Source organism: Colletotrichum destructivum, chromosome 5 (assembly GCF_034447905.1).
Source record: "Colletotrichum destructivum chromosome 5, complete sequence".
Taxonomy (NCBI): Eukaryota; Fungi; Ascomycota; class Sordariomycetes; order Glomerellales; family Glomerellaceae; genus Colletotrichum; species Colletotrichum destructivum.
Window position 1 is genome coordinate 3,430,188 of NC_085900.1, and position 13,770 is coordinate 3,443,957.

General features: G+C 56.6%; 4 protein-coding genes across 4 annotated transcripts; all 4 read right to left on the bottom strand.

Moving 5' to 3' along the window:
- Positions 1 to 11: 11 nt before the first annotated feature.
- CDEST_08575 (Putative major facilitator superfamily, MFS transporter superfamily) lies at positions 12 to 2,668 on the bottom strand. Its single transcript, XM_062924734.1, has 3 exons — positions 2,088 to 2,668; positions 1,598 to 1,963; positions 12 to 1,538 (listed from the first exon to the last, which is right to left on the bottom strand). Exons 1-3 carry the CDS (start codon positions 2,155 to 2,157, stop codon positions 394 to 396), a joined length of 1,581 nt encoding a protein of 526 aa, XP_062780785.1. The 5' UTR covers positions 2,158 to 2,668; the 3' UTR covers positions 12 to 393.
- A 5,658-nt stretch (positions 2,669 to 8,326) lies between these two features.
- On the bottom strand, positions 8,327 to 8,883 carry CDEST_08576 (uncharacterized protein; the record flags this gene model as incomplete). Its single annotated transcript, XM_062924735.1, has 2 exons — positions 8,327 to 8,661; positions 8,781 to 8,883. The coding sequence occupies 2 exons, from the start codon at positions 8,881 to 8,883 to the stop codon at positions 8,327 to 8,329; spliced, it is 438 nt and encodes a 145-aa protein (XP_062780786.1).
- Positions 8,884 to 9,184: 301 nt separating this feature from the next.
- CDEST_08577 (Putative inositol monophosphatase) lies at positions 9,185 to 10,836 on the bottom strand. Its single transcript, XM_062924736.1, has 2 exons — positions 10,549 to 10,836; positions 9,185 to 10,449 (listed from the first exon to the last, which is right to left on the bottom strand). Exons 1-2 carry the CDS (start codon positions 10,664 to 10,666, stop codon positions 9,677 to 9,679), a joined length of 891 nt encoding a protein of 296 aa, XP_062780787.1. The 5' UTR covers positions 10,667 to 10,836; the 3' UTR covers positions 9,185 to 9,676.
- Positions 10,837 to 11,574: 738 nt separating this feature from the next.
- Positions 11,575 to 13,289, bottom strand: CDEST_08578 (uncharacterized protein). The gene is made up of 2 exons (XM_062924737.1): positions 12,672 to 13,289; positions 11,575 to 12,581 (listed from the first exon to the last, which is right to left on the bottom strand). Exons 1-2 carry the CDS (start codon positions 12,774 to 12,776, stop codon positions 11,979 to 11,981), a joined length of 708 nt encoding a protein of 235 aa, XP_062780788.1. The 5' UTR covers positions 12,777 to 13,289; the 3' UTR covers positions 11,575 to 11,978.
- Positions 13,290 to 13,770: the final 481 nt, after the last annotated feature.

The window sequence follows — 13,770 nt, forward strand, 5'->3', positions numbered from 1 at the left end:
ACAAAACACGATTGATCATGTCAAGTTGGATTCTATTAAGGCAATGAACTATGTCAAAATGACCAAAGTGGCAATCGCTCCCAGCGCCTAATTAATGCAACCATGACTCCTCCAGCCCAGCCATGCTCGCTTGCAGGCCAACCAGGGGATATCTCTAGTCTATCCGGTCCCCGTCCAAGATTCCAGACTCCAAAATCAGATCCGTGACGCCATCCTGTTTCGGCCGAAACTAACAAACACAAACTCCCCGTCTATAACCCCTTTTCATGAATTGGTTGCTTTTTTGGTGGGTCGTGAATTCTCTCCGCAAACTCCATCTCGCGGTGTACTTCGTGCGCACTACTTCAACTTCTCCTCCAGACTTGTGTTCGTGACACTCGTTTCATGACGCATTCACTCGTCGTCCGAAAAAGTCTCCATGATGGTAACCCGGGACTCCTTCTTGTGCAGACAGGGCTGGGCCTCCTCCTCCTCGCAAACCTCGTACTTGCGCTCGCGCTTGACGGAGAAGCACTGGATGGCACCGATGACGGCGACGACGGCACTACCATACCATGCCAGCGCGGTGCAGTCCATCTTGCTTCCAAAAGTGTACAGCCAGCCGGCGACAGGAGGGGCGATCATGCGGAATCCGGCAGCGGCGCTGGCGGCCAGGCCGTTGACCTTGCCGAGGGCCTTTGGAGTCGGGGTCGCCTCCTTGATCAGGATCAGGAGCAGCGGGTAGAGAATGATGGAGAGGACGTTGCGGACGGCCAGACAGAAGTAGATGCCGGCATACAAGAGCGACTCTGGGAGGAGCAGCAGGCTCGGAACCATGACGTAGGCGATGGGGTGCAGCACAGTGACGATGATAAACAGGCGGTAGACACCTAGCTTCTCGGCGGCGAAGGGGAAGATGACGGCCTGCACGAACAGCGCAATGACGCCGTTAACTGCCATGATCATGCCGACGGCACGGAGCGAGATTCCGAGGCCGCCCGGCGTGTAGAAGGGACTCGTCGAGGAGGTGAGGATGGACATGGGGTTGGCGATGGCGCGGTCGTCCTCGAAAAAGATGGGGAGGAGATGGTCGTAGGTCATTGAGTGATAGGTAAATATGCAGAGGGCGAGAATCAAGGACATGATGGGCTTGGTGTAGATGTTGTAGGGCTGATCGACCTTCTTCTCCGAGGCCCGCTCGCCGCGGCCGCGGACAGTGCCATAATTGTCATCTCTCAGGTCGACAACGGGTCTCTTCATGGCGTCCGAGGTCTCGAGCAAAGGGGTCTCCTCGGAGGCGTAGGTGTCGTCGGGGAGGGAGACACGGGGCTGCATGTCAGGGTGGGTCTCCTCCAGCAGGAAGTAGCCCAGAATGATGCTGACAAACAGGAGAGCCGCACAGACGAGGTTGGGCAGCAGGTAAGGATAGCGGTAGAAGAGGCCACCGACAGGAAACAGACTGGGGAACGCGTCGTGGGGATCGGAAAAGGTACCGCCAATAAAGGGACCAATGATTGTGCCAATGGACCAGACGAAAGGCATGACGGAGAAGGCGCGGGCTGATTCATCAGCATCATATATAAGATTTTGAAGGTTGAGAGGAGGAGGGGGTTCATACGCTCATGCTCAGGCTTGGTGACCAATTCACCAACCATGGTCTGGATGACGCCGATGTTACCGTTGAGGAGGCCTCCGATGGCCCTGCCGGCCAGGGCGATCCAGATGTTGGAGGCGAAGCCAACCATGACCATGCTGAACATAGTGCCGATGCATCCCAGGAGAAGTACGGGTTTCCTTCCGATGCGGTCCGACAGACCACCCCAGTACATGCCCATCAAGGCCTCGGCGAGAGAGAAGGAGGAGATGAGAAGGCCGGCGTAGAAGGAGGCATCTTCAGCGTTGCCGATTTCGAACCTCTTGACGAGTGGCCAGGCATAAGGGAAGATGGAGGTGAGGGCGATGGGCTCGGCGAGACGGACGATGGCTAGGAATGGGGGCGTCAGTACAGGTGGCTAAGACTTACGAGAGGAACGTGGCGGGACGAGACACCATGTGCCGGGACAGAAGGAGAGTGGGAGGTTAGGGATATAGGGTGGCATGCAACTCACCCAGAAGAAACAGCTGCGTGGTAGGGAAATCGTCCGGGTTGCGAGGTCTTTTCTGCATGGTTAGGGCCATTGTCTCTCGACTTGATTCAAGTCTTACGATGCGACAGATACACTCGACGAGAATTCTACTGGAACGTAGGACTCTTGAAGAATGAAATGTCGGGATGCGTGTAGGCTTTTACACGTTTCTCGTCTCCTGGCCGGCGGCGTGTGACGTATTGAGCGGCAGAGGGACACAGGGAGAGCAGTCGTCCGTCTTCAGAGGAGGAATGGCGATGAAGAAGGAGAGGAATGCAGAGACGAACGGAAACAGGAGGAGGGGAGAGGTAAATAATGCTTCTTGGACGTGGATCCGTGGACGATAACGGCCTTCGGAGCGGGTAACCGAGCGCTTGCAGAGAGGGCCCGGGGGGTTCCTAAATGGGGGAGGAGGGGTGAGGGCTAGAAGCAAAGAAGGATGGGCGGATGCAAGCGGGCAACACGGCCGGCGAGTGCGGGTGGTATGTGAATGAGAGGGTCGTGATATGTCTTGGGTTTAGCTGGTTGTGGTGGGAGGAATGCATATGACGGGCGGCAAGGTGGTGTCTTCCTTTTTTTTTTTTTTCTCTTCTGTTTTTTTCTCTTTCTTTCTCTGTCCGTCATGCCTTCTGATACGACTTACACCGTCCCAAGTCCACCCCGGCCTTCAACACAGCGACACAGTGTGGCGCGCATGCATCTTGCAAAAAGATGCAGCGACAGGTGGGGCAGCACAGGGAAATGCGGTTTCCACACCGACGGCATCCAAGGCAGAGAGCAAGTCTAGGTCTGGGCCGCACAACGCGACAGGGACGAGGGAAGCATCTCAATGCGCAAAGACTCGACGGGACTAGTGTATGCACGCAAGGTGTACGTTGACCCGCTATCTATGAGGTATATCTGCATACAAAATTTAGTGGTGCTGTAGCGGACGGTGGACCATGCGGGTGACGGGGGCGCGATCTTGCGCTAGCCAGGTAACTTGGCCTTCTTTTTCCCTCTCTCTTCCTCTCCCACTCTGGCGATTTCGCCGTGTTGCGCACGGGCTCTAGAGGAATACCCACTTGCCAGTCTGCGCTACGGTTCCTTGTCGATGCAGTAGCGCATCTGAAGAGGTGAGAGGTGTCGTGTGAGTGCGTGGTGGACATTTCCTCTTGCCCTCTCTCTCTCTCTCTCCCTCCTCCGTATCCTCCTTTTCCTCCTCGGTGGGGGAACTTGAACGGGAACCGGCTGTCGGTCGTCGGCTCCTCGGACGAAGTAGCGCGAACTTTACACACAGACTACTAACATACACTAGGTACAGACACCGGCAACCGTTCGAGCTTCTTTCCATCTTCCCTCCTACCCTGTTGGCATCTGACCACCACATCACACGCACCCTCGTGACTCGTCCAAGGGCCATCCAAAGCTACGGCTGCACCTGGACGCATTCCGTGCCTGTCAACAAGCATCATCATCCTCGACAACATTGGACGATGAGTTGTTTCGCGTAATACTACGTATGCTATTCTGGCCGCGCCAATGCCGAGTCTTCCCTTTGGTTCCCGATGTACATCATCGTATGTATGCTACGACCGACGTCGACCGACGTCGACCGACGAGCTCTCCATGGATCATCGTTTTTAGGCCGGTCCAGAGTCTCTTGTCTGTGCTGCTTCTCCTTTCCCTGCCCGCCCGTTGCCCACTTTTCCGACGGCCTCCCTGTCGCCTCGTCCCAGTTCATGGCCCGATTCTGCCATGGTGGTTGGTGTCATTGGCTGGCGGCTCCGACGCACTTGGGACGGCTGATTAGGTTGCGTCGCACGCACTGTGCCATGTGCTCCAGTTTCCTCGCCTCCTTAGCGTGCGCCGCATCCTTGTATCCGAGTCCGTTAGTCATTGGTGCCTCTGATTGGCTAAGGCGTCCAACATGTCCGACCCGACTCTGTTCCAGTTCTCTCTCCTCTCTCAACCCCTCTCCCTCCTTCCCTCTCTCTCTCTGTGTGATTCTCGCCGCCACCAGACTCGAGGATCGTCCTTCCATGCGCTACTGCAACCCGGCATGCGCGTACTTCGGACGACGCGAGGCGATTGCTGCGAGCCCACTTGGAAAATGTGGGAAAAGAGCATACGTCGCCTGACCTGAGGTTAAGTCCGCTCCCATGAATCGAGCAGGACAGCCCTTTCGCACCTGTTTCTAATTTTCCCATTACAAGGACTGTCAGCCTTAGTGCATCCTTCAGCAACATGCGGTGGGTGTGCTCTTCAATGGCGGAAAGATGACGATGCTGTGGGACCGTAACCAAGTTTCACGGCTTCCGGGTCAGTGGACAAGAAGTGAGGCGATCGGTTAAAATTGTGGCATATCGAACTTGTCTTTGCCAGCCCTCTGAAAACCTCCAGCAATCGGAACGCGACCACGATGGCCCAGCAAGCAGAGGGACAATGTGTGAGCGGCAGTCGAACTAGGACAAGGACCACGAACCAGGGCCAGGACAAAAACAAGCCCGCCCATCCACTTTTTGCAGGCCTCCACACGTGTGTGCATCGTACACCCTGTCACGCAACAGACCCCACCGCCGACGTCGGTCGTCCCCCGTCCTGGTCATCGGTTGAGTTGGGCAGGAGTCCAGGACAGGCAACAGGGCATCACTTTGGGTCTGGCTACCCACCACCCGCCGTCTCGACGTTGATGCGATGCGACGCTTGTCAGTCTTCTTGGGCGTCCATCGGGAACTGCAGTTCGGTGCCCTCAACATATGCACTGTCTGCTGTAAGACCAGCCGGGCCTTTGGCTCCAATGTGACATGTCATCCGCAAAGTGGTATGCCGGCGGCTATTCAGTAGCGACACATAGTTCTCGTCTCAGACGTCTGCGAGATAATGCTGGTCAGACTTCACGCCATGCTGTGCTGCACTTGCACTGCCTGAGGACCTTATCTACATATCAACTATCAACGCGGAGCCGGCATGAAAGCATGCTCTTCGCACCCCCATCTCCCCTTCGAATGGCACGCACCACCACGGTTGCTAGCGCCGCCTGCAAGCCTGTAAACCAGGTGCCTACTGTATTCGTACAGCCCCTACCTACCTAAATTTGCTACCCACCGCGACGCTCCGTGTTTGGCTCTCCGCCCGTCACCCACATGCAACGCCGCTAGAGAATCTCCACCATCAACATCGCTTACTTGCATTTACCGCTTATCCCGCTCCATCCCTCCCCCCTCTCGCCAACACAACTCGCCGAACCTCCTCCATATTCTTCGCAAGCTGGGCCGACCATCCCCCCTCCACCGACTTTTCGGCCAACCTGTCCTCCCACCAAGTAGTGTACGCCGCTCTCACAACCTCAATGGCGCGTTGGCTGCCCCGTTCTCATTCCTCATCTTCTTCTTCTTCTTTCTTGACATCTCGAATTGTCGTTAAAACACCCCCCTTTCATCGACGTTGAATCTGTTTCTCGCTGCCCCGCATCCCCATCTGCAGGCATCGTCTTCCGGTCGGCCCCATGACAGGGTTCCTCATGGGAACTCTTGCGCTAGTTCCCGTTTGGAATCCTTGGAAGGGTGTGAAGCCCGTGGTGTGGCGAGTGGGGAGGGTGGCACTCGCTCGTTGAGTCGCCAACGACGCTCTTAGACTTCGTCTCTCTTTTTAGTACACACGTGTGTAGAAAGATCAACATTGGGAGTCACAAGCCCTTTGGCTGGCGCTAGATGCTCAAGATCACCGCTAAGAATCAGCCACCGGTTTGTTTTTTGTTTTGTTTTTTCCCCCTTGACCTTTCCATTTACACTCTTCTCAGTTGCCGATCCTTTCCAATCACCTGCCATGTCTGCGACAACACACACCGCCCCAAACGGTAAACGGCTCCGCTGGGGAACAAAGGTGTGTGTTGAGAAGTCGCCTCCACGACAACAACCCATCCTGATCTAGTAGAAATAGCCAACGTCGTTTGGCGCCGTTTTATTTTGGCATCCCGCATCCTCCTCTTCAACATTAAATGCTTATTTCCCGAATCGGTCGTTCTTCAACGGCCTAAGACAAGGGTGTGCCATGGTCCCTGACGTCGTGCTCCACTCACCCCGCGCACGCCATCCTATAAGGCTCTGACGTTCTCGCCAACCCCCACGCTGTCGACATCCTATAAAGAGCCGCCTTCAACGTCGTCTCTTGATTGCTGTGCCTAAAGCGCTTGATGATTGTCGCTGTTAGTTGGGCTGGTGTGAGCCCTCAGTTCTATTTACCTACCCATCTATTTTGTCTTCATATTTCTCCCGCCGTTCTGATACCTCCCGTTGTTTGGTCGCTTGGCAACGGACGACTTATGCGTTGGCCTTCCGCCATACGAGTTGCTGAGATACTGATAAACCAGACGAGTGACTGCCGCTTCTCGAGTCGCAATGCACCCGAGATTTGAGCACACTGTCCGGTGACACGAGAGTCGCCGGCCGCTTCCGTGTCACTGTCTCAGCTACGCCACCTGCTGAAGGAATCCGTCGGTCTGGAGGTGGTGTCAACTAATTCAAGTCAACATCACGTCGGGACCTGCGTTCTTCAAGGCGCCTTTTTACAAAGAGCTGCCTCTGGAGGCTTCTATTAGACTTACATACCGATTGATATTGAGGTGAGAGACAGAATTACATGCCACACATAGGACGTTTCGTTGCTCTGGTCACGAAGTCCCACCGACACTGAAGCAGCTCATCCTGACTTCATGCTTCTCCTACACCGGTGATATATCATGGCCTCATGCTATCATTCACTACACATCAACGGTTACCTGTTATAATGATCACAGCCGTCATGTGATCGCCGGTTTATGTTTTTTTTGTGTGGATATTATTTGGAAGCATGTAACGAAAACAATTTGTTGGCAGGTAGAAATAGTGAAACTGAGACAGGAGGCAGCAAAGTAAGGGAAAGAAAATCCGGAGGCAACAAAAAGATTCGTTCCTGTATTGCACGGTACTCATGGGCTACCATTGTTCCAAAACATTTGCCATGATCATTTGCCACGATCATTTACTACAGACACCTATGCCAGAACCTGGTGAAGTCTCGGATCAACAAGGCTGGTTACGGCTCGTGACAGCCAACCAGTCCTATGTAAGATACAAGTTAGTTAAGGCATTGCCAGGCCATAACTTCATCTCGCTGATGGACTGCAGCCTGAGTGGATTTCTTGCTCTTGCTCTGGGGAGACAGGGAACTGCCTCTGGAATGAGATACAAGTAGCTGTTGATATCCAGTAGGAAGTGCTGATAGTGAAATTACCTAGCGGCTACTGACGTAGGTCATACCAAATTTTGAGTGCTGAAACTTGACCACCTCCCAATAATTCTTGTCGTTCGTGTCCTTAATGCGTCGCAGATAGTAGAGCCGGGGCCCATGCCTCTCAAGAGGCGTCTAGGTGCCGTCCGTCCACCGGAAGTCTCAGTTCACCCCGAGGCCCTTAAATGATCTGCGGGTTACCATGAACTGGCTGATGGAGCCCAGTGCCTCGTTGCCGCGGAAGCTATCTTGCGCGGGCGGTTGCGAAACGCTGCAAGGACGAGGCGATAGGCACGATGTCGACGCGGGCCTCGGGGCTGCCGAACCTAATCCACGCGCCGACTTAAAGCTGTATCCCAAGGGCGAGTACACCTCCGAACTATTCTTTGCGCTGCGGGCTCAGTCCGGGTGCTGTGCTGGCACGGGTGCCTGGGAAATCGCGCCCGGGGGGGAAGTGGCGGGGGAGAGGCAGGTCCAGACGGTCGTCTCTCGGGTGATGTGGTAGTAGTGGTCGTGGTCAACCGCGCTCGCTTCCTCCATGGAGCCCAACACGCCGATGTAAGGGATGGATAGGGGAGACTTGTCGATCGCCTGTATCGTTGATGGCTACGTAGCACGAGTAGACGGGAGGATAACGGGCGTAAAGACTCAAGGGCGGGTGGCGAACACTCGTACTGAGCCCTAACATCTGGGTAGGAGCGTTAGGCATTGCTCTCCTCCGTTACAATTGACAGCGTAGACCTCCTAAGACCGTTGTTATTCAGCATCTGGTATGAAGTGTCAGGCACGTAGCTAGACTTGTAGGTGATCGTCCTGTTGCACGCGTTTGTCGGAGCAAAGTCCATCACCGGGGAACGTAGAACCTGTTGTCGTTGAAGGTGAAGCCGGACACGCATCGATCAACGTCGCCTCGTACGCCGAATCCCAGGCTTGTATTATGCCGCCGCCCTGCTGAGCCCCCGCGCGTCTCTTCAAAGGACGGCTTTGCGGTGAATGGAAGGATATTGGTGATCTCGGCCGGAGTCGTTTTGCCGCGCGCTTACGAGCGATACTGGAGAAAGCCCAAGCTGGCCACGTTGGATGACGGCAGGCACAACAAGGATGGTGAACGTACATTGAACACCGGCGCAATGATGACACCCACCATCAGGTTTGACAAGGACGTCCCCGAGTTTGACGGTGTAACCGCCTTCGAACAATAGGTCCGTCGGCAAGACGTTCCCTACGGGGGCGCCGAACGCCTCAGCTCGCCGCCGGACGTGGGACCCCAGTTCGAGTAGCTGTCGACGAATTCGCCCGTCGGGCTCTGCGAGGAGCCAAGCTTGTCTGTCGACCAAGGGTACCCGGGGCGTTCTGAAAAGAGGCAGGTAACCATTGCCCGTGAAGTCCTTGTTGTACTCTATCAGGATTCTGGGACCGAAACACCCGCCAGCACCGGGTGGTGCCAGTCGACGCCCGTATTGATGATGACGGTACGGAAGCCTTTGTTGTTGAAGCCTTTGGCTTTCAGCTTGTCAGCCTGTGCCATGACGTGGGTCGACGATGCACCCGCATCTCTTCAAGCCGTTAGCGCGAGCTTTTGATTCCGGTACGAGGCCTTCGGCTGTTGCTGGCCTGGGATTCATCACGCGCTCTACCGGCTAGAGCTGCTTGACTTGGGGGAGAGCCTCAATTCTGCGCCGCGGCTTTGTGGGTGAGGTGTTCAGACTCCCGCCCACGGCAAATGCGACGGCGAGGAACAGACCAGGCGGAAGAAGACCGGGCTGGTGACATTGTAAATACCAGGATTGCCCCTCAGGACATCGAGGAACTCCTCATCGTCCCGTCTCGCAATCAAGGTGGTCAGTCAGTGCCCCTCTCTCCTAGTCACGGACTCGGCTTTGGGATATCCCGAGAGGACGAACTCATCTGGCCACTCTCGAGCTCGGTAATATATACATTGCCCAGAGTGGCCGCCGACTCCATAGGCTGAAAAGCATCGGGATCATCCGGAGAGAGCGCGAAAGCTCGAACGGCGCCAAGTCCCATAACGTGAAGGTGACAACCGCCCGGAAGCCAGCCATGGTTCTGAGAGCATCCAATAAGCCGCCTTCAATGCTTTTCCTAGTTAGGGACACCACACAGGGGGCTTGGCAACTGCAAGCAAACTATCTACAGACAAGACATGTCTAATAGAACTTCACGCCGCCTTTACATAGTCGACCAACTCGGCTCCCCGACTCGCGTTTGTCTATCCAACCGCTATTTTCATTGCATCATCTAATCGTATCCCAGCCCTCCCCCGCCTTGCGCCGTTGCCGGCTAGGAGAGGCACCACATGCCTAGACCGAGTAGTCCAGACTCTTCCCGTCTAGTACCTTCCAGAACTCCTCCACGATCTCCCTCTGTCCGGCCGGCGCGCCCCTCACGGCGAGGTACACCCTCTCGTCCACGGCAGGCTCCCAGACGCCCGGGTTGCCGCCGACCATGATACCGCCCGCCTCGGTGAGGATACACCAGCCGGCGCACACGTCCCAGGCCCAGCAGCCGCCCTCCCAGTACGCGTCCAGCTGGCCTGCGGCGACGGCGGCGAGGTTCAGCGCCGCGGACCCCAGCGCGCGCATTGAGTGCACCATGGCGCCGCCCGTCTCCTTGGTCGCCGCCAGCTTCTTGAACGTCTCGGCCTTGAGCTCGAAGTTGGGCCCGTCGCGCGTCGAGCCCCACTCGCACGCCAGCAGCGCACCGTCCAGCCCCCGCAGCGGGATCGGGCTCTTGGCCAGGGGCAGCCGCTGCGGCGCGCCGCCCGCGCGGCGCATGTAGCTCCCCTTGCCCTTGATGCCCGTGAACAACAGGTCCTGGAAGGGGTTGTAGATCACGCCGACGACGGGGACGCAGTCAACGGCCAGGCCGAGGGAGATGCAGGCGTCAGGAAAGGAGTGGACGAAGTTGGTGGTGCCGTCGATGGGGTCCACGACAAAGGTCGGTTCCGGGCCGAGACGCGTGCCCTTAGTGTACGTTTCCTCGCCCATGAAGGAGATGTTGGGATAGGCGGACTGCAGGCGGGTCGAAACCATCTTCTCGACGGCCTGGTCCGTTTCAGTTACGATGTCGACGGCTATTGGAGGGAGGAGGTGTTAGCACAATGGCTCGGGTGAGGGGTGGTAGACGAGGGATCGCTGGACATGGTGGTGAGCGAGTACGAGACACTACGCACAGTTGAGCTTGGTGCCCTGGTCGATAGACGACGGATTAGCGGCCAGGATCATCTTGCCCGCCTCGCTCGCGATGTCAAGGAGGGTGTCGTGAATCTCTTGGAGGTCGAGGTCCGCCATCTTCGCTGCTGGTTAACAGTGGTGTCTAAAGGCCGGTCGCAAGTGCTAGAAATGAACAAATTGAGCAGAGAACACCGGTATGATGTCGCAATATCGAATTGGCAGAGCTGGAAAGGTGGTGATGCGAGGTCGTCTCTGTCGATCAAGGTCGGGTTTAAAGCTCGAGCTTTTGGAGGGGTAGGAAATCGAGGGGGAAGAATTGGGATGGGGAACGATGGCGGGGGTTTTGGGGGAATGAGGTCACAGTTGGTGAGCAGTGGGCAGTGGGCAGGCAGTGGGCACTATGGGGAAAGTGGACGATTCTCGCAGTGGCAGTCAGTGAGCTGAGATCAGAGCTGTCCCCCAGCATCCCGGCCCACCCCGTTGCTGGCTGGCCTTCGATGCGAAAGCTCGGGTCGGCACAGCGGGCCCGGATAAGGCGGGCGGCGGACAGGGAAGAAGTGAACCGGAACGAAGAGCGGGCCAATGACACGTCGTAAAGGAAGCATGCGGCGACCCAAATCAGGCGTCACCGAGACGAGGTCTCTTTGAGAGCCACTGTATCAGGTTAGGGTCGGTCTTTGGCTGGCTATCAGTCGACATTGAAATCACCTACCTGGATTAGTTAGGTGTGTGTTCATTGGTGCGTGCAGCAAGCAAAAAAGGAAACGTGAATCAAAAAAGATCAGATCCTCCGTTGATACAACAAAAGATTGTTCCCACACCGAGGTTCGAACTCGGGTCTCTCCGGAACGCTTCCAAAGGATTGAAAGCGGAGTATCCTAACCACTGGACTATATGGGACTTCTTGTACCCAATTGGTTGAAATCACGGACCATTCACAAACTTATCAGGAAACCAAATCACCCCGACCGATCAGCTTCGTCCTTTCAGTAAGTCGAATGCCTTCGGTCCTGCTGCGCAAATTGGTTGGGAAGAAATTGTGTATCCTTGGCGGTTCAATGTTTATAGAATGTTGGCCGCTTAGAAAAAAGAAGAGGAAAAAAAGGTTCCTTGGAACGCGTCAAACAGCATAAATCCCAACGCCTCTGGAATCTCGTAACACATTGCCCGTCCTCCACAATCGTTGACTTGTTCCCGAAAACCCTCTTCCCGATCCTCCCACCTCCCGGGCCCGCTTTCTTTGCTCGTTAGCCTTGTTGCAACTGTCCCCAAAAAGACGTTCCACTCTTGTTCCCCCAGGAAACATAAATAACCCTACTTGGTCCGGCTGGTATCTCGTATGCCAGGGTGCGCCAAGGTCTTCTATGGAGTCTCCCCATCGGCACCAGTAAACAGTCCTGTGGTGCAAGCTTCAGCGTGGCCGACGTTTCTATACGTTCTCTCGGAAGATCGACCTCCGCTCCGTCGGACTCTCGCCGTGGTCCTTCTGCTGCTGATGCGACGCCGTGTCGACAATGGGTCGAGGACTGACACCGCGCAAGCTGATGTTGCTCGGCTCGGCATCGTCCTCGAACGGATTCCTACCGCCGGACTTGGGAACGCCCGGCGCAAGATCGTCGTCGCTAGGGCGGCTTAGGCTCCGACCGCGGGCGGGCTCTTCGTGGTGCACGCCAGGCGTCGCGGCGAGGTTCATGCTGTAGCTATTCCCGGCGTCGGCGCCACTGCCGCCGCGGTAGCCGAGCTCCTGCTCCTCGTAGTTGCCGTAGGGGCCGTACGTCTCGGCTTCGTGGCCGACGCGCGCATCCCATGCCTCGTCCGGGTCGAGCGGGCCAAAGCCGCGGCGGGGGGCGCCCGCGCCCGAGGGCTGCTCGTAGGCGCCGGCCGCGGAGCGGTTGTTGCGGTTCTTGAAGGAGGTGATCTTGTCATTAAACCAGCCGGTGATACCACTCGGCGCCGGTCGTGGGGGCCCGTAGGATGGCGCTGTGTCGGATTTCCGGAAAGGGATGTAGGACGAGAGCGACGGGGGCGGCAGCTGTTTAGAGGTTCGTTAGTCAAGCCAGGTAGGTAAGGAAACGCATCACTTGGTTAATCGCTTGGCGGCAGACAAGGGATTGTAACGTACGCCTAGTCTGCGGGCGCGCAGCTGGGTAAAGACGACCCAACCGAGAACAGCGACAAGAACGAGGACCAGGATGGCAATGACGATGCCTCCGGCGGCTGAGACCATGATCGCGGTTCAATTGCGACGATGCGAGTTAGTCGGCTTTGTTTGGTGGGGGAAAAGAAGGCGACGACGGTTCTCAGTGCGACGTCGACGATGCGGCGGCGACCGTGATGGTTGTGGATGTGAATGTAGAAGAGGTGGTGATGGAGATGGCAGTGGAGGAGGATGCGAGGCGGTTGCGGCGGCGGCGGCGGCGGATGATGGAGGTCCGGCTCATGAGAGGTGGTTCGAGTGGTTGGTTTGTGTCGTCCTGTACTCTGTACTACTGCTGTTCGTTGTTGCGTCCCGGAGCCTTGGCTTGGTGGGCTGTGTTTGGGTTGTGCGACGGACACAGACACCGGGGCACGGCACGCAGTGCGCCTAGGCCTGAGTGAAAGGGCCCTCTGAGTGCGAGGGGAGACAGTGGGAGGGAAAGGCGGGAAATGTGGCCGTAAGCTTGATCCTCCTGCTGTGATGTGATGTGATGGGGAGAGGTGGATTGAGAGGGAGGGAGAGGGAGCAAAATGACACAGAGGTAAGGTGAGTGAGGTGAGGCACAGGCCCGTCGAAACCTTGTTTGATGAGACGGTGGTGCGCTGCACAGCGTTGCGTTGCGCAAGGTCAGCCCCCAAGCTTCCGGCTGCTTTTACATGCACCCAAGTCGAAGCTGGGCCGTGGTTTTTGGAGATTCTCTTCCCTCCCTTTTGGCCTTGTTTCCTACGGTATCTATCTATTCCAGGTACCTTGGTCGAATCGAGGTGAGTGAGGAAGTGGGAGACAGAGCGAGGTAGCGACGTAGGCTGACATCCCCCCGGCTGCCAGTTACAACAGACCCCCGTTTCTTTAGCTCCGCGGGCCCCGTCAGCGTCCCCTTCATTGTTTCCTCCAGATCTTCCCCCCCCACAGCTGTTGGCAAACACCGGTCCTGAACCCAGTAGCTTGGTGCATTTTCAGCGGACTACCCACGTACTCAGACCGGGGTTGTAAGCTATCCTGCTGTTGCTTGTTATTGCTGCCC